This window comes from Lissotriton helveticus, chromosome 8, assembly GCF_964261635.1.
Source record: "Lissotriton helveticus chromosome 8, aLisHel1.1, whole genome shotgun sequence".
Classification (NCBI taxonomy): Eukaryota; Metazoa; Chordata; class Amphibia; order Caudata; family Salamandridae; genus Lissotriton; species Lissotriton helveticus.
The window spans coordinates 1,196,346,434-1,196,364,714 of record NC_136069.1 but is presented as its reverse complement, the minus strand read 5'-3'; the positions used below and the strand labels follow the sequence as shown (position 1 = coordinate 1,196,364,714).

Sequence of the window (18,281 nt, the reverse complement as noted above, 5' to 3'; positions counted from 1 at the left end):
ACGATGCTAAGCTGCCCCCGGAGATCGAAACGGGGTCCCCGCGCTCTGGAGGCAGCTGCTGTGGCCACTGCACCACACCTCTCCCACTTTCAATTCTGATAGTAACTGTTCATGCCTCTTCAGGTTCATGCAGAATCTGGTCACCTGGTTGTGTTGGCAGAGTTTGGTCTCCTGGTTGTGTTGTATTTTTGGGAGTCCATTTGTAAACCAAGTTACAAATAGGTTTGCCATCCCAATGGTGGGAGAAGTGGGAGGGTTATTTGAAATTGGGAGAGTTGCAATTTGATTCCTATCACCACCGTGTTAACGTGGAAAGAAAAGATAACTGCATCAAAAAGAACTTCTAAGTCCCTTACTTTTAAAGCAGTGAGGGGGTGTCCTAAGATGGAGGCCACTCGAAGTGTGAGCTTTGATTGCTATTCCACCCAGGACCAGAAACTCAGTTGTGCACACAAATCAATCCCCTCTATCACACTTACCTTCTACTCCTCAGTCACTTGCAACTCAGACTTGTGCCCAAGAAAATGTTAACAAATAGCTGGTATTTTTGGAGGAGGAGGATAAAACGCATGCCAAACAACAAATAGAAAATGGCACATAGCATTTAAATAGTCATGTTGCAAGTCTTGTGCTGGCTTGCAGACTGGGAGGGCAAGTCTTGTGTGGCTACTGAAGGATACTGGCTGGACTAACTCTGATGCGGAGGTATGTCCTGACTTGCTGATGCTGTTAGGGCTGGTGAAGGGTCATGTAGGTTGGTTCCACTCCAAGCCCCTCCCGCTTTTTTCTGCTGCGTGATTCTGCTGCTGTCTGCATGCTCGCTCTCTATAAAGGGCATAGCAGGTCTCGGTGGTGGCTAGCTATTGTAGAAAGAGAAGGGAAAGCCAGAGAGAAAAGGTCTCTCTTTAAAGGATTTCTCCTCCAGCTACAACGCTCACCTAAGTGACGTCATGCTGTAACTTCTCCAGTAGTGCAAAGTGAGCATGCACACATCTATTTTACACCAGTGCACATGCTCAACCTAGGCACTAAACAAAAAATATGGGACATTTCTCTGCTTTAATGCAGGCATTACACAAAAAATTTACTTTTCTTAAATTTGGAAAAAAAGTGCCGGGACACTTGTCCAAATACCGGGACCGTCCTGGCAAATCCGGGATTCCTGGGAACCCTACCCTGTCACCTATGTGATGTAAAAAGTTACTGCAGTACCTATAACAAGCGCATAGAAGCACTGTGGCCTAGGAGTTCATCATGACATATGGTGATTTATGTACAATTCTGTTAGGTAACTCATGTGGTTTCTCCCTCTAACCTAACTGCTGCATTTCATGCCCTGATATTGCGGTTTATGTCTTTTTATACCTTGCAATGATAAGATAACGAGTGTTGTTTCAGGACCAGCATAATCTGTATAGTGATGGTATTGGTTTCATGGAGTTTGCAACTTATAAGTATTTACTGTTACACTAACTGATGTTATGACCATTGCCTAGTTGGCAAAGGGATTTTTGATTTATACGGTTGTGGACTGTTATGTGAGATATGAGATTGTTATGTACTACCGTGTGGAGTCTCTTAGTGTGTGTGTGTGTGTGTGTGTGTGTTAGTTTGTTTGTTTCCAGAATATGCTTCCAGCAAGACACACAAAAATTACATAATCAATTATGGTAAAACAGTTTGACAAAAACCTGTTCATATTGTTCAATATTTGAATCTCCATCTTGTACACCCAAGTTGTTTTTTGAGGAGCAGACCACTGCTGATACTCCTCAGGGCCTCTTTTGCACTTAAAAAATCCAACAGACCATATTTGGGAAAACCGGCTGTGTTAGAGGACACCCTTGCCCTCTTCTCAGAAGTCCCAGTCATGGAATTGCCGGTTTGCATGTAGCCATATCCAACTTAAGCGGGCAGAAGCTGGTGAGAAACCTTGCATAGCCCCTCCGACTGGTCTTGGAGATGAAGGTGCAGGAGAGGAAGTGATGGTTGGATGTCTTTGCTGTTGTTTCTGAGATCCGACCTTGTACACTGCAGTTGCCATTTCTACAAATATACCACTGCTCCCAATCATCCCAGGTAAAGATTGACGTCTGGTGCACTGAAAGTGATTGTAAAATATGCCCCACTTTCATCGATGAAAATATTCGCCATCATTACTGCAAAACCTATGTGCACAATGTTTGCACATATTTGCACTCATTAAAAGTTAAACTTAAAGGGGGCCAATCCAACCAGGCCACCGGACTGAATTGAGAAGGGGAGGCAGTACACATCGGCTCTAGATGCTGCCACTGTCCCCCAAAACGCTGGCACAGGTACATATCCATGCCTGTGCTGAAGTGTTTGAGGGAGTAGGTGCCCCAGTAAGACTACAGGGAGGGCACACCAGTGGAGGCCCTACCCCATCCTAGTATAGCAAAGATGAATGAGGAGTATCAGATCTGCAGTTTGAGGGCTACTTCAGGATCAGGCACTGCACAAAGGTTCGTTAATGACCTGGACATTGGACTTAAGCAATCAGTAAGTAATCCTGTCATTGCCTTACAGTTATAAAGTCTACAAACTGACTGCATTGTTGTGCTGAAATTTCCTCCAGCATGCCCAAATCAAACGCTCACTGAAAACACTCCACTGGCTTCCAGTTAATGCCAGGCTTAAATTCAGGGTCTTCACTCTCCATAAAGAGTACTGGGTCAAAGGCCCAGGATGCATCCAGAAGCTGGCTCCTTACTACACAACTAACAGAAAACATGTCAGTGTCCGCTCAGTTTATCAATCGACAAGTCTATTAGAGAAAGAACATGGGGCAGCTCCCTGGGAGTGCAGTGGTCAAGAACCTGGAATACCCACTAGCTAAGATCTGAACCCACTCACACGCAAGTCAGGAAACCTATGAAAAATTCACTTTTAAAAAAAAGCATTGAATGGTCCTGGAGGTCGGACAGAAGATCATTAGACATGACTAAGACCAGTCTGTTGAAACTCAGTCTTATTTATTTATTTTGAATCGTGTAAAATGCATGGCTACCCAATCACGTTTTTCCCAGCGCTGACAGGAGGTTTAAAAGATGACTCAGTAAATCAAGAAAACAGATACGTTTTTAATTGCTTCCTAAATCTGAGCAGATTATCATTGGCTCTTGAGTAGAGCGGAAGTGAGTTTCAGAGCCTGGGTGCCAGATAGGCGAAGGAACGCCCACCACCTCTCGCATTTTTTATTCTTTGAACTTTTAGAAGAAATTGTTTGTTTGATCGTAGGTTCCGAACTTTATAGTGAGGAATAATACATTGCTTCAGAATATGTTGGCTCTGAGCATGATTTGCCTTATTAACCATACCCAATCTTAAAATCAATTCTCTTCCTCACTGGCAGCCAATGAAGGCTTGCCAGTGCCGGTTTTACGGACAGGGAATCGGGGATATTTAAAAGGACTGTAGCTGCGGCATTCTATATGAGCTGCAGTTTTTTTGTGACATAGGTAGGACTTCCTAGATGAAAGGAGTTGCCGTAGTCTAAACGTGATAGAATGAGTCCTTGTATTACTATTCTACATGTGCCGATGGCAAGCCATTTGATTGTTTTCATGAGGGCTTTTAGAAGACCAAAGCATGACCCCACCACGTTCTTGGCCTGTACCACAATGGTGAGGTTCTTATCAAGAAGTACTCTCAGGCTCTTTACTTCCTCTGTTGGAAGGGGCGATTGCCCCGACAAGATGGCCACAAAAGGTTGTCCTAAGGAGAGGGATTATTCCTCACCAACTGGACTCTGTTTTCTCGCCATTTAGTTTGAGGCGGCTATTATAAATCCATGCATGTACCTGCTTCATGTATTCCATAAATGTGGCCTGGGTTTGCTTAATGTTAGAGGCTAGAGACACGACAATCTGAGTGTTGTCTGCATACAAGACCATCGTAAAGTCTGTTCAGCAAAAGATATCCGCTAAAGGATGCATACATACATTGAAGAGTGTATGGCTCAAGGATGACACATGAGGCACTCCGCATTTAAGTTGATGTACTTCTGACAAGCAAGGTCCCTCCTTAACCTAGAAACTTCTACTTCCTAAAAAAGGAGGTCAACCAGCTCAGTGCTTTGCCCTTAATTCCCAGTGCCTCTATCCTTTTTTGCAAGATCAGCAGCAACAGCTGTATGTCTCGTACATAATCTGACAGCTACACACAGTGTTATATGCAAACACATAAATAAACAAATGTGAAACATGAATAGTCTCCCTCAGAGTACACCCCTACTGCCGCTAAGATATGATCTGGGCAGGAAAGCTATTGCAGATGTCGCCAAGCTACGTCCTATTCTATACTGGCGCAGGTTGTGGTCGACGCCTGAGCTTTCCCCATACGCTGCAGGATTTGTGGATGTTATAAACTCTGATTCTTTTCACAAGATTAGGTGGCTAAGTTACCTTAGAGACAGTTTTGTTGCTCTAGGCATGCAAACGCTGTGGGATAACCCAGCAGAAGCCCTATTCCCATTTAAGAATCTATTAAAGGAAAAATATTGGGAACAGGCTGCATATCGTGCCTGGAGCGATACTGATTCATCGTTCATGGCGGGGGCTTTTTTAGGGTCAAAACTTATGCCCAGGCTCGAATCCTATTTGGATATTATCACCAAGCCTGGGGATAGGAAGCTCTATGTTCAGCTCAGGGCTGGATCATTACCCCTGGAGGCATTGACCTCCAAGTGGTCTGATGTAAGCACTAATATCTGCCCGACTTATGGGTCTCAAAAGGAAACAATTGCTCATCTTCTTTTCACCTGCCCTGTATATGTAACCCCAAGGCTTGTTTTGGCTTACCCCAATGTGCAAGCTACTTGGCACTAATAGAATCTCTGAAGCCGAAAGGCTAATATGCACCAGTACTTTGCCATTCATTTCTATAGCAGTAGCCAAATACCTAGGATGGGTGTGGGTGTGAAGGCAGATTTCAATTCGGGGACAATAGATTGTTTTTGAATAACAATTCCAAGTTATCGAGTTTTGACCATGTATTGACTCATTGTAATTAGATTTTATTAGTTTTTAACTTCATAATATATGATTTTATTTATTGTAATTAATGTAAATGAATTTCTAACTCTTCCATTTGTCTAAATCATGTCTTTCCTAATCAATTATTATAATTATGTAATTTTAACTTAGTACTATGTAACTTTGTCAATCTGTATCATGGATGTCTTGTCCTTGCTTTTATGAGTTCATCTCGAATAAAGCTACTTTGACTGACTGACAAATATGAAACATGAATACATGTCACATTTTGTTTAATAAATGAATCGGTGTCACAGATTTGCAGTTAAACTGCCTAATTTAAATAATTTGAACAGTTTCACTTCCGTAAACAGTCTGAAAGCAAAATAACATCTTTCAATGAGTTTCATGACATATGATTTTTTTCCTCAGGGGAATCCTGAAGAGCACACCATACTAGAATTTGCCAAATTAATCAAAAACCTTGTTGGTAAGTGCCCTATCTTTTAAATTCTTATCAGACTCTGGTAATGCTGCTTTTAGTGGAACAGAAATGATTTAAATATTTTGATTGCAATTCAATGTATGTTTTGTCTACTGGGTTGAAATATTGTCTGCCCCTGTCATTCTAAATGGCTCTAGGTGATGTTCTTCGAGTTGTGGTTTGACTACCTTCTATACAAACTGCATAAAAAGTGCACAGTATATTCTGTTTTTGGACGACCATTTTATATTACATGAATATTAAAAGTTTGCAATTTGTATAGCTTGTACTCAATTGAAAGGCACTGCAGCACTGTACAGGGTCGAAAGGAGAGCTGCAATCAGTTTGTAGGCAGCGGTTGTTGGTTTTTTGGAGGCTAGAGGATTTATTATCTACTGTGTCACAATGTTATGTTCTTTATAGAGATTAGTCTTCTGCTCTGTCCAAAACTGTAGACATGTCGGGTAGTCCTGATGGATATAAGGATATCATTGCAAGTTCTGGGAGCGTAGATGTTGAGATATTCAGACAGAATATCGGAAACAAAAATATTGTGGGACAAAATATCTTGTCCAGAATATAGAGGACAAAAATATTGTGAAGTTAAAATTCTACAGGTAAGCAAAGTATTACTATAGAGATATAGAGATATGGAGATATGGAGATATGGAGATATAGAGATATGGAGATATAGAGATATGGAGATATGGAGATATAGAGATATAGAGATATAGAGATATAGAGATATAGAGATATAGAGATATAGAGATATAGAGATATAGAGATATAGAGATATAGAGATATAGAGATATAGAGATATAGAGATATAGAGATATAGAGATATAGAGATATAGAGAGATATTTTTGAGACAATATTGTGTCCACACGATATTTCTGTTCCCATATTCTGTCAGTGATCTAGATGTAGAAGATATGTTGCCTAGTTATTTCTTACACTGCTTTGTCTCTAGTTTGATGGAGCCCTGGCTTTCAGTGTACTTTCATGTTAATTTAAATTGCAGATTCTTTTTTTCCTGTGGATAAGGGTGAATCCTATTTTTGCTGGATTTGAACATGCCCTGAACATGCCCTGAGATGCTTTGTCATAAATCGATGCCAAATGTAACTAACACTCAAATGTCATCAGCATACTAATGATTAGAAGTGAACAGGTAATACTCCATTGCTCCCTGTTGCTTTATGTAGAATCTAAAGGAGACATAGAAGCCGGCACCTTTATAATCAAGAATTCAATGTGGTCATGTAGCACCTAAGGTGTATTGGAGACTTCTCTCTGCAGACTCCTCACCTTTTGAAATTCATCAGACTAGATCTAAAAACCTTTTTCATAGTATGGCTGTAAGTCAGAAGGTGGCATTGTACCTTTATAAGAAACACAAGAAAGTACTTTTATATTTCAGGTCACCCTAACTAGACGCAGCCATTTGTCTGAACACCATCTCGTAGTTGAACAGGCTGATAAATTTAACAGGGTATGAAACCTATACCATACTGTAATAGTCTGGGTAGCAGTAAGGTTGTGAAGTCAGTTTTGTTGAAAATATACTGTGCTTGTAGTTCCCTTAATATTGAAAGATGACTGCCTGTATTCACCTAATGATGATGAAATGGGCTTCGGAACTCAACCCTGGACTGTTCTGGAGCTCTCTACAATCAAACTCTGTAGAGAAATGGTGATAATGAAGGAAGGTTCTACATGGCCTAAGCACTGTTGACCCAAGACATTTTACATTTCTAAAGGGAATACACTTTAATGTATTTGCACATGATATGATCCCATGGTTGGGTTATAAGCCCATTTACTGATACCTGCTCCCCAGAGTATCCAAAGGCTGTTCAGCCAATGCCCCTACTTTAGTAAAAATAGTGATGAGAATTAAGACTTAAATATATATGGCGAAAGAGGCACATAGGCCACTGTAGGGCCCCTTGCAAAAAGGTTGCTTTGCATTTAGTATAGTAAGAATTCCTAAACTATAAAGCATCCTTTGATTACAAAATAAATCGAATCCAGTCATTGGAAAGCCTGTCTTAAAAGGTTATTTGCTCCAGGATACTGCTCAAAAGAAAATGCCTGACTGCTGCAGCACAAGTTGGCGAAAGGAATGAAACCGTACATTAGGCAGTACCCTCAAAGCCCCAATGCCAACTCGCAATTTGATGATATTCAAGTAGTTCTAATATTTCTTCTTGAAACCTGCAAGGTGAAATAGCAGAGAGATCTCAGAGGTACCTATGTATTAGGAGCAGGACAAACTTGAGCGCACATTTTTTTGTCCATACTTGTGGGAGAGAGGGCCTGCTATCAGAATGATTAGCCGTCAAGTGGATAACTGCAGGGTTACTCCGCTACCAGTTGCCATTTAAAAGTTAGTTTGGTCCACAATTTCTAAAAACATCTCAAACGTTATGCGGAATAGTTAATTTTGAATGTTGGGAAAGGTCCGGCTTTACAATTTATTGACTCCAGAATGTTGTGGAAGCCTAGTTTCGATGTGGTCTTTTGTGTCTGACCTCCGAATTGTCTCCCTTGCAATGAAAAATGTCAGCAAAACATTTTTGCCACAGTTAAAACCCTCAAAGATTAACTCTGGACGAGACGTGGTTTGTGGACCTACACAGAGATCTATTTTATCCTCATCAATGAAAGCAGCTGACAGAAAGCACATAGGGAGATTGGAGTACACCTACATAGTAATGTTGCTGCTCTGCTATGGAACAGAAAAGGGGGAGTACTGCAGGATTGGACACAGCTTTGTTTGATACCCTAGTAGAGCAGTATCACTTAAAACACAATGATATACTGAATGAACCATGAGGTGACTGGGAGGGTCATTTCTGGGTTTCATGGTGTGGGGCAGTGAAAGGTGTCTGTATGGCTCTGGAGAGCATGCCACTATGCCTGGACTTCACCATACCCTAATATAGTGTGCCCCCCCCCCCCACCTCTGTATACACTGATTGTTTGGAGGCCTTTTTGGCAAAGAATAAGACCTAGAGTGGGGCTCTAAGGTCAGAGGGACCCACACCAAGTGCACCCCTCCTTGCAAGAGTGTGACTATACACCTTGAAGGGCTGTAGACGAATAACTGTGGTGACAGAGTTACTGATTTTAGTAAGCAGGTCAGGCATCTTTAGCTATCACCTGATGGAGAGAGGGGCTCGCTGCATCTCCCACCTTTTCTGTTGTCTCCCAGTTATTGCAACCAGATATTTTGCTCATCAATGTACAAGATGTGTAGCAATATGTAACTCATGAGTGTGTGTGAAGTTTGTGTGGTGCATGTGGCCATGGCCACATTAGCTTCCTTTTTGAATGTGGCTAAATCCAGTGGTCCTTAGATGGAGTCCAAACTGCAGATTTCAATTGGAGAGTCCTTTCAGTCATTCCAGGAGTCTTTCTAATGGGCTAGACATGAGAGTGTTTAGGAGAGGAGACAGTGGATACCTTTGAAGTCTTCCCTCCTACCCCTTTCTGCCACTTGGTTAAACAGCAGTAGGGTCACCCTTACAGAGAACAGAAAGCTGAGTGGAAACATCTGCATACTATTAGTGCCCTTGTTTGGAGTTTCTCTGGAGAGGAGCCTCCCAGCTCCTAAAACCCCCTTCCCCAATTACCTGGTCACACTTTGAAAAAAACGATTACTGGGCCAGAATGCGTCAAAATCACAAAGATACTAGAGTGGTCACAGAACTAAACTACTGGAAAACACTGTCTGTAACTTAGATATAAAGATGGAACACAAACCTCAATTCAGTGTGCCAAGATTTCCTTACCAGAAGCATAGGGTCCACACCACTGATGAGCGGAAGAGTTATTTGAGCTCCAGGTTTGGGTTACTTAACTGCCAGCTTTCCTTACCAGGCTTGGAATCAGAACCCAGGGGAGATATGACAAGCCTGCTAGAAGGGGATGTCTGCATCAAAATGCAAGGGAGGGAGCTGATGGACTGCTCGGGAGGGGAATTTGAGGTGCCCTTGCATGAAGAAGATGCTGTTTGGACTAAGCAAGGACTGTCAGGGCACTGGCATGGTGAGCTGGCAACACTACTGTGATATGGGGTGCAACCTGCACCAAAATCTAGAGCGTGAGGCTTGAGGCTGGGACGTGTCTCCCCAGAAGTAGCCACAGTCACCTCTTGTGATCAAGGGTTTCCTGAAATGCAACCAAAAGTGAGTTCCACTGGGAAGTGTAGCACCAACAAATGCTTAAGTGCTATGCCAAGCTGCAAACTACCATCACAGTCAGACTCTCAAGTATCTACAAGTGCCAAGGAAAAGTAAAGACCACCCTAAAGAAGGCCACTCTGCATCCATGGCGAGCACCTGTTTGTGTGGAGAGATTTGCAACTAGGCCCAAGAAAGACTCAAGTGGAAAGATCCCAGTGACCGCAAAGTCCACTGCCTCCAGCGCACGTTCATCAGAAAGATGCTACTGGTGCCGCTCCTTACTGGAAGGTAGTGGCACCAGCGCTTCTCGCATGTTTTGTCAGCTGGGACGGAGATGGCAGCCCCTCTGCGCGGCAGGCCACAAACCACCCAATATCCAGCTCAGGCTCGCATCGACGGCCAAGACCAATGTAGGCGCGGCCTGCTGACGTGACCACACAAACTTACCCAGACTGCAAGTATATTGCACTTTTTCCCTGAAGAAGGAGGTTGTGGTTAGAAAGAAGTAACCAGTGACTGTGTGCGCGCTAAACAGCAGGATTAGTCCCCCCAACTGATAATATGGAGGAATCCCTTTTCCTGACCGGACACATTTTACCTTCAAGAGTGTTTCTATAATCCCTATAAGTACTTTTCCCTTTCGTATCCGGTACATGCCCTTTGACTGTTGTGCATACTAATTCTAGTTGTGTATATGAGTGCAATAAAGTTATTTGCTTTTGATAAGCCAGAGTGCTGGCTAGAAACTTATTTATTGACTGTTATTTGCAGTTTTTTGAGTTAAGTCAACCAACTCACTACTACTTTCCTGAGTAAGCCTTGATCTCCTCAGCCATACCCCAGAGGGTCAAGTGCTAAAGGGATGTACTTGATGCTTAGTTTTAGGTCGAATAGTACGGTTAAGCTCCAAGAGACCAGTGTCAACTGGCCGTGAACCTCACAATCTGGCCTCAGTAACCCCTAATTGACCCGGGACACCTGCAGAAGCTCCCACATACAGTGAAATAGTCTTCAGTCATTTTACATGAAGCAGGACTACAATGAACCCAAGGCAACACCATCAAGACTAGATGGAAGCAAAAACAACAGTAGCAAATTGTTTGGAAATCATTTACGAGGAAGTCGGCCACTTGGACAGCACTCACCTAATTTAAAATGGAGGAGTGATACTGGGTCTCTGAGTTAAAAGGACTGGCTCCATCCCCGATAAGTTACTTTGCCTCAGAGTACGGTGATGTTAAACATTCTCTGGCGATATTCCTCACTTACACTAAAACCCTTCCAGAACGAACATCGATCCACCAGTGAGTAGCTAAGCTTATTTTTATTTCACCCTCTTCTCTTTATCGTCTCCCATTTAATTTGTCATTGATTATTTGAGAGATGGCTAATACATCACAGTTGCATGTCTAATAGCTCAATGCATTATAGTAGTTGTAATTATGCAAAAGGTACCCCGTTTCCTTACATGTTGCTGCCACACAACTCTGATGTGGGGTTCGTCCTATTTGAAGCTAATCAGAGCAGCGTAGTTTGTTTTTAAGCTGGTAAATATTCACAGATATGGGTCGTGGCACCATCATGGTCAGTGCATTGCCACCAGCCGCAACGAAACCTGAAGCCTAAATTCTATAGTGTTGTCACACTCTAGCAGAAATAAAGCTTTGTCTTTTCCTTGACTTTATTAAAGATTACTCTTTTTTTTCTGGTTCTCATTGCATGGTACAATTGTATAATTTACACTTTTTTTTATTTTATTATACTACAGTTGGAGCTTCAATAGCTCAAATAGCTCACCTCCACATGCATTTATATTCATTGTAGTTAGCTGCCTGGTAATGACCTTCCTATCTCTTTGCCTCAATGCAACTTCTGATATGGATTTTGTTTTATTGGAACTTATCTAAGGAGTGTAGCACTTAAATATTAACATTTTTGCCTTCTTGTTTGCTAGTTTGGGAAGGGGTTGCCAACTTAGTTTGAGATTTCTGGATTAGTTCACACCTTTTTGAGCCTGGGGAAACCTAACACCATGTAGGTGTTTGACAGCAATGTCCGAAGATAGATTTGGAATTTTAATAAAAATTAAGTTAAGTTGGTGAAAGTCATTTTATTCGGTTTTAAAAGAAAAATGCCATAAAATACTGTTGGATATAAAACTGATCATATTTGGTAACCTTTGGTAGTCTCTTTACCTTTGGTAACTCTTTGGTAACCTTCGATAGTCTAATTCCTGGGCTTCTCTTGGTATGTGCTTTAACGCTTGCATACAACTAGGAATATGCCTAGTACAAATTAAGAAATGGATGAATGGAAAGTGACTGAAACTAAACTCTAATCAAATAGATATTTTAGTAATGGGAAGGAATTCTTTGTATAGTCAAACCTTTTCTCCCTCACCAAATTTGCCCAGCGTCCTACCACGGGAACCTCTGTGAAACGTCTAGGAATACAACTTGATAAACTCGAATATGAATGATTAAATAGCGTCTGATACAATTTCCATCTGCCGTAGCTGTGCATATTTGCCCCTAACTTCTCACTGAAAAGTTTTGTGCCACAGTTACAGCGCTCATTGCCTGGAGCTTGGTTACTGCAGTGCCATCTTTCTTGGGTTTACCAAACCCTGTCTTCACCCTTCGCATAATATCCAAAGCCAAGCTGCAAGACTTGTCCTTTCTGACCTTCTGCCCCTTTCCTCCTACCCCATTCTTGCAGGCAACATCCCTTCACTATTTACATCGATTCCTAGTGGTGCCTACGGCCATACCACCCTGAATGCGCCAGATCTCGCCTGATCTCGGAAGCTACGCAAGGTCGGGCCTGGTTAATACTTAGCTGGGAGACTCCCAGTGGCAGCCAGAATACAATTTAAAACAATGTTGCTAGTTCTCCGCTCCATCTACACCTCCTCCCCGCATTTCTTATCAAACTTTAGCTCTATACGCACCAGAACACTGTTTGCTGAGCAATGCTAAGTCCTTGAATCTTCAGAAACATTTTTGGTAGTCTTTCCTTTTCCATCGTGGCATTAAGGCTTAAAACGTCATTCCCTCTCCATGCCCCCCAACGTGGTTTAGAAATCAGATAAACCAACTAACTTTGAAATCCAGAACCAGCTCAAAACATTCCTTTACAAGAAAGGTATTGATGAATGATCATGATTTGCTGATGGTGCACAGACTGAACAGAGGACTATAAAGCAGCCATACTTACTGTTTCTTCCCTGTACGTTTTTGGCTGTAATATCTTTTTAGTACCTATGTATTTGTGACGTATTTACCTTGAACCCCATTGTCCTGTGGAACCTACACCCTGTATTTTCTCTAATACCCTCGCAACTTTAGGTATTTTCTCATGTACCTCCTTTTGCAAATTTATCACCATGTTTTAATATTATGCTCCTGGTCCATATAATGCAATGCAGCACATTTTCCTTGTTAGCACCGAGTGCACCTTTTAAAAGGTGCGTTTGGCGCTAATGAAGAGTGTGTGCCCTATTAGATGGAATGTGCTGCCCCCCAAGGCAGCTGCAGACTTCTGTTGCCCTGGAAGCAGCACATTCAAGTTGAATACGGAGCGGCTTTGAAGCAGTCGCTCCGTGTTTGACTGTGCAAGTGGCAAACTGCCTTCACTTTTAAGGGAGATTAGGGATCCCCTTGCAGGCGTCTCCTACCTGCAAGGGGATGTCTGGGGGTCCAAAGGACCCCCTTCACCGGCTCCAGAAGGCTGCCAACAGGTGGCGCACTGACAGTGCTCATCCTGACAGCTTCTTTGCCTCTGAGCCCGCATTTATAATTCAGATCTGGTGCAGAGGCATAGGGATTCTCTCATATGCATGGAGCAATTCCCCCATGCAAATTAGGGCTCACCCTCTGGTGATAGCACTGGCGCTTAATGTGCTCCGGAGCTATCTGTATTACAGAAAGGGCCACACAAGTGTCTGCAGCCCTTTCTGGAAAACCAAAGTACTTTGGGTGCGCAAAGCAGGCCTGCATACCCGTTGCGTCCCTGGGGCACTTTCCATAATACAGCCCCTGGTCGCTTACCTTCACTAACCTACCCACTTATTCATCCTCCCAGTCAAACCTTTCTACTCTCATTCACCCACTGCTTTACGATGACCGATTTCTTTGCCCTCACTGCTCATTGAGTGATTTGCCCATTCATACTACCAAACACCCACTTGCTCACAAACTCGCCTACCAAGCACTTGAGATTAATAAAAATCTAGAGCCTGTTGGCATTTCCAAAATGTGTTCTATTTCTAAGCTCCATAAAGTACAGCAATTGCTACTACTCAAGTTAATACTATCAATTTATGGTAAGAATCAAACTTATGATCTCAAGATAACACCTGGGGCTGTTTTACAGAAGTTCCCCTGGGGCGCAATGGGTCTTTACGCCCGCTTTGCATGCCCCGGAGCACTTTGGTATTACAGAAGGGACTGCAGACGCTTGTACGTCCCCTTCTGTAAGACCAATAGTGCTGGCGCACAAAGTGCCAGCGCTATCATCAGAGGACATTCCCTCATTTGCATGGGGGTGTGGCCCCATAAAAACGAGGGACCCCTTTGCCTCTGTGCCGTATTATAGACGCAGGCTCAGAGGCAAATAAGCTGTCGGGAGGCGCACTAACGGTGCGCTAAATAAAAGGTGATTCGCTGTCCGTGCACCCCATGATGGCAGCCCTCTGAAGGGGGGACAGGTGGTCCCATGGATCCCCGCAGACAATCCCCTTCCAGGCGGGTGCAGTCACTCGCTGCATCCGCCTGCAAGTGGATCTCTTACCCCTTTTAAAAATGCAGGCGTGTTGCTGCCTGTTCAGAAAAAACACGGGGCTGCATTTCAACAGCTGCTCCGTATTTCTTTTGAATGCGCTGCCCTAGGGGCAGGCAGAGTTGACGCCTCCCCCTAGAGCACCGCATTCTTCATGATAGGGCGGACTTTCCATGTTTGCGCCATGGTGCACCTCAAAGCCAGGAGCAAAGTGCGCTCTATCTATTTTACGGGCCCAGTTGTCTACAGCAAACACTCACCTTGCTGGGCTCCAATATCTCTTATTGAAGGAAAGCTATAAAACAATATAGTAAAAGGCCCAAACATTTTCTTGCAAGACACTTGCATCTGCCGAAAGCTTAAAGCCATGAAACTGGTCGGCAGCCTGAAGTACATAAAACCAAAAATTGCTTCTACTATCTCTTTTTGCAAATCCCCAACGTAATTGTATTTTTCATACCTGAACATTCTTAAATACCATGTTTTGTTTCATTACGCCAGGTAGCGGGAGTGAAATTCAGTTTCTGTCTGAAGCACAAGATGATCCACAGAGACGGAAGCCTGACATCAGGAAAGCCAAGTTATTGCTCGGTTGGGAGCCTGTGGTATGTAATTGAGTTGTGAACAGTATTTCACTTTCCAGTAACATTGTGAGTCATATGTATTGTTTTGTAATTTTACAGAATTTGAAAGTATGCCAACCTAGTAAGCGAGCATCAGCAGTGTGTGAGAGCAAGGAGTTGGAGTCAAGTAAAGTTTCTGGATTAATCAAGTCTTGAAAATGACACACACACACACACACACACACACACACACACACACACACACACACACTCACTCACTCACTCACTCACTCACTCACTCACTCACTCACTCCCGGTGCTTCTTTGTCCAACATCAGAAGCAAGTTTAGGATGTTATATAGTGTAGCAGAGTTTTCAATATGACTAGGATTTTAGCATCTTTCTTTCCTTTCTGAGAAAAACTAATTTTCACACTTTGGATACAATCTGAATTCCGTCAAGAGTGAATGTGACTGTCAGCTGGTTGATGTGTGAAGCTTCTTCTCTGTAACCCCAGAGGGTTTAGAGTTCCTGGGCAGGTAAATGGTGGGTATTGTTGGTTACCTCCACTGTCCAAGGGACCCGAGCATTCCTCCAGAATATTCAACTTACTCGGAACAATTAACTGTCTGAGTAGTTCATGCTTACTCGAAGAGGAGATGGAAGGGATAAAACACATGCTCTGAGCCCATTCTGGATGTAATATTCAGTCACAGCCAGATTTAGATTGAAACATTATTTTAACCTCATACCTTCCGTTTCGTAACTACCCTGCACCCCCAACACCTCTTTCCGCCGTCCATTTTTGCCCAAATATTTGCACAAGTCCCCCCCCCCCCCCCCCCCCCCCCAAAAGATCTTTTAAAGGTTTTCACACCAATAGTTTGTAAGGAAAGATCAAACCGCTGCCTCGCATAAGTCTGAGAACGGGTTTTTGTGGTGTGTTGCTGGAAGGAGCAGGGTCACACATTAAACGCTGACCTTACAGATCGCGTAGGTGCATGTTATGTTTCCATATGCACTCTTGAGTGCATGTCCCTGTGTCCTGTTAATATCAGTGTCTTACCTTGCTGTGAATTCCCATCTTTGCAACCGATGTTGCAGCTGTATTTTTACGTACATATGACAAATCTATACACTGTGTCCCTTTGCATGTGTACATGGCAAGTGTTTCATGGCTCCTCGACCAAGTACCGTGGGCCACCCTGCCCCCAGCTGCCTAGTAAAATGCAACCATAAATAGGTGCAAAAGGCCACTCGCAACCGGTTGACCAGGTGCTGCTACATTATGGATAGCTACTTCCATGCTTAATACCCCTTTAAGCTTACCATTTGCTCAAAGAAAGGAAAAGTGGGGGAGGGTCAAATGATGATTACATTATTTGAGAGGAATATCCTGAAAGCGACATTCCTAAGCCCCTCCTGCAGCCACTTCAAGCTCTGGTGGATTTACAAGTCAATACGCTCTCGCAATCAGATATCAAACAAGCTAACTGCCTTACTTCAAAGGGCTGTTTTAATGCAACCTTCGTACCTTAATTGAAACTTTTTGGGGTTAGTTGCTGAAGCAGATATAGGACAAAGTGCGCTGTACTCGTGCACTGAAACGAAGCATATATTACAGATGGGGATTGCATAATGTGTTTTTCCGTGGAATTGTGACAGCAATTGCCTGCCAACTTTTGTACATATTGCACAGTTGAACTGCTGCTCAACATGATTTAAAGGGGGGGGGAGCAACTATGACGTGGCAAGCATAGACCACGTCTTATTATTTTTTTTTTTTATTATTTATGCCAGGTTACCTAGCAACTTAACTACTGTGCACTATGTAAAAAAAACTGACAAATCCAATAGATTTTGCATAGGTGAAGCCTATTTGCTTTACCAATGCTTGTTTTAAATGTGATCTAATTGGTTGCATTTGTGAGGTGCACACATTTCAAATAAAACAGTGATGATGTCCTATTGCTTGTGGTAGGTCCCGTAAAGTCACCTTAGATTTGAGTTTAGGATGCCAGTGTCCCACTTGTTCTTTCAAGTTATAATTATGCAGTCATACGTCAGGACAACAATGATACTGTTTTGTTTGTGTAGTTTCTCCAAGATAGTGTACTTTGGAGAGGTAAGAGCTCGCTTATAAGCTTAGCTCATCACCCTTGTAGTACATGTTTTGAGGCCATTGGATGGATTTATTTAATTTACCAACATTGCTGTAGTTGCATTAGTAACAAAACAAAAAAGACTGGTCTGGAGTTCCTCCTAGGTACCACAGATGCCGCATGTTAGCAGAGACCATACTGCATATAATTGTAGGGTTATAGCAGAAGCGTTCTCTTCAAACTTACATGCTACAGTCACTCAGCAACTTTGGACACAAATTTGTATGATCATTTGCAGCATACTAATACATAAATAATCTGCCAGAATAACAGAAATCTATTAACCCAAAGAACATACAAAATGAATAATGGATCCCAAACAAGTCAGCAGTGAATTTGGGATGCTAAAGTCTTGGTATCTGGATAACAGAGGCCCCTCAGTTCTAGTGTATGAAAGGATAGACACAGATCCGTGAGGAGACCGGTAATGGGGTCAGCTTATGTTATAGCCTTAGAGCCCGGCGTAGCAGGCTTTGCCGGCCATTAAAGACCCCCTCCACGTCTGCTCGGGCTTTAACAAGGGAGCGGGCCTTTAATGGCCAGTAGAGCCCCCCACGGAGGGCTCTATGGCTATTAGAACATTCCATTCTAATTTGTAAAATAAAGGCTTAACGGACTCTGAGGGGGTTGAAATCCCCTTGGGCTCTGTGAGGCCTTTGTTCACAGCTGTTGCTGAGAACAAACATTGGAATGTTGATGCTCCGTGATTCTACCGGACTTTAGAAGCACTGAGCACTCCATTATTTTCGATGGAGAGCCGAACATTTCAATGTTCTGCCAGTCATTAGTCTGTGACTACTAGTGTTGGAGGGTGAGTGAGTATCAAATAGTATATCCCATGTAGTTATCATATTTTTGAGCCCTATACCTCAAACATGGCTGATGATCTTGCATTTATTAGGGGTTAGCAGTAGACCCATTAGATCACCAGTTGTGGCTGGAAAGTGGAATTTCTTTCTAGGCTCCTACCATGCCTTTACTCCACAACACTTCAAAGTCATGAAGACTAAAGGGATGGCTACAGTCTACTTGCCCTCCTTGGCATATTGGCCATGTCTGTCATACCCCAGACCCCTCAACAAAACCCCTGCCTACTCCTGTAATG

General features: G+C 42.9%; 1 protein-coding gene across 2 annotated transcripts in view; it reads left to right on the top strand.

Annotated features, from left to right (window-relative positions):
• The window catches only part of LOC144773239 (UDP-glucuronic acid decarboxylase 1), a 161,121-nt gene that overhangs the window by 140,422 nt on the left and 2,418 nt on the right, over nucleotides 1-18,281 (top strand). For both annotated transcript variants that reach the window (XM_078658145.1, XM_078658144.1), the window contains exons 13-14: nucleotides 5,430-5,487; nucleotides 14,953-15,056. In XM_078658145.1, coding sequence (XP_078514271.1) covers nucleotides 5,430-5,487; nucleotides 14,953-15,056 — 162 coding nt within the window. The remainder of the gene's footprint in view (nucleotides 1-5,429; nucleotides 5,488-14,952; nucleotides 15,057-18,281) is intronic.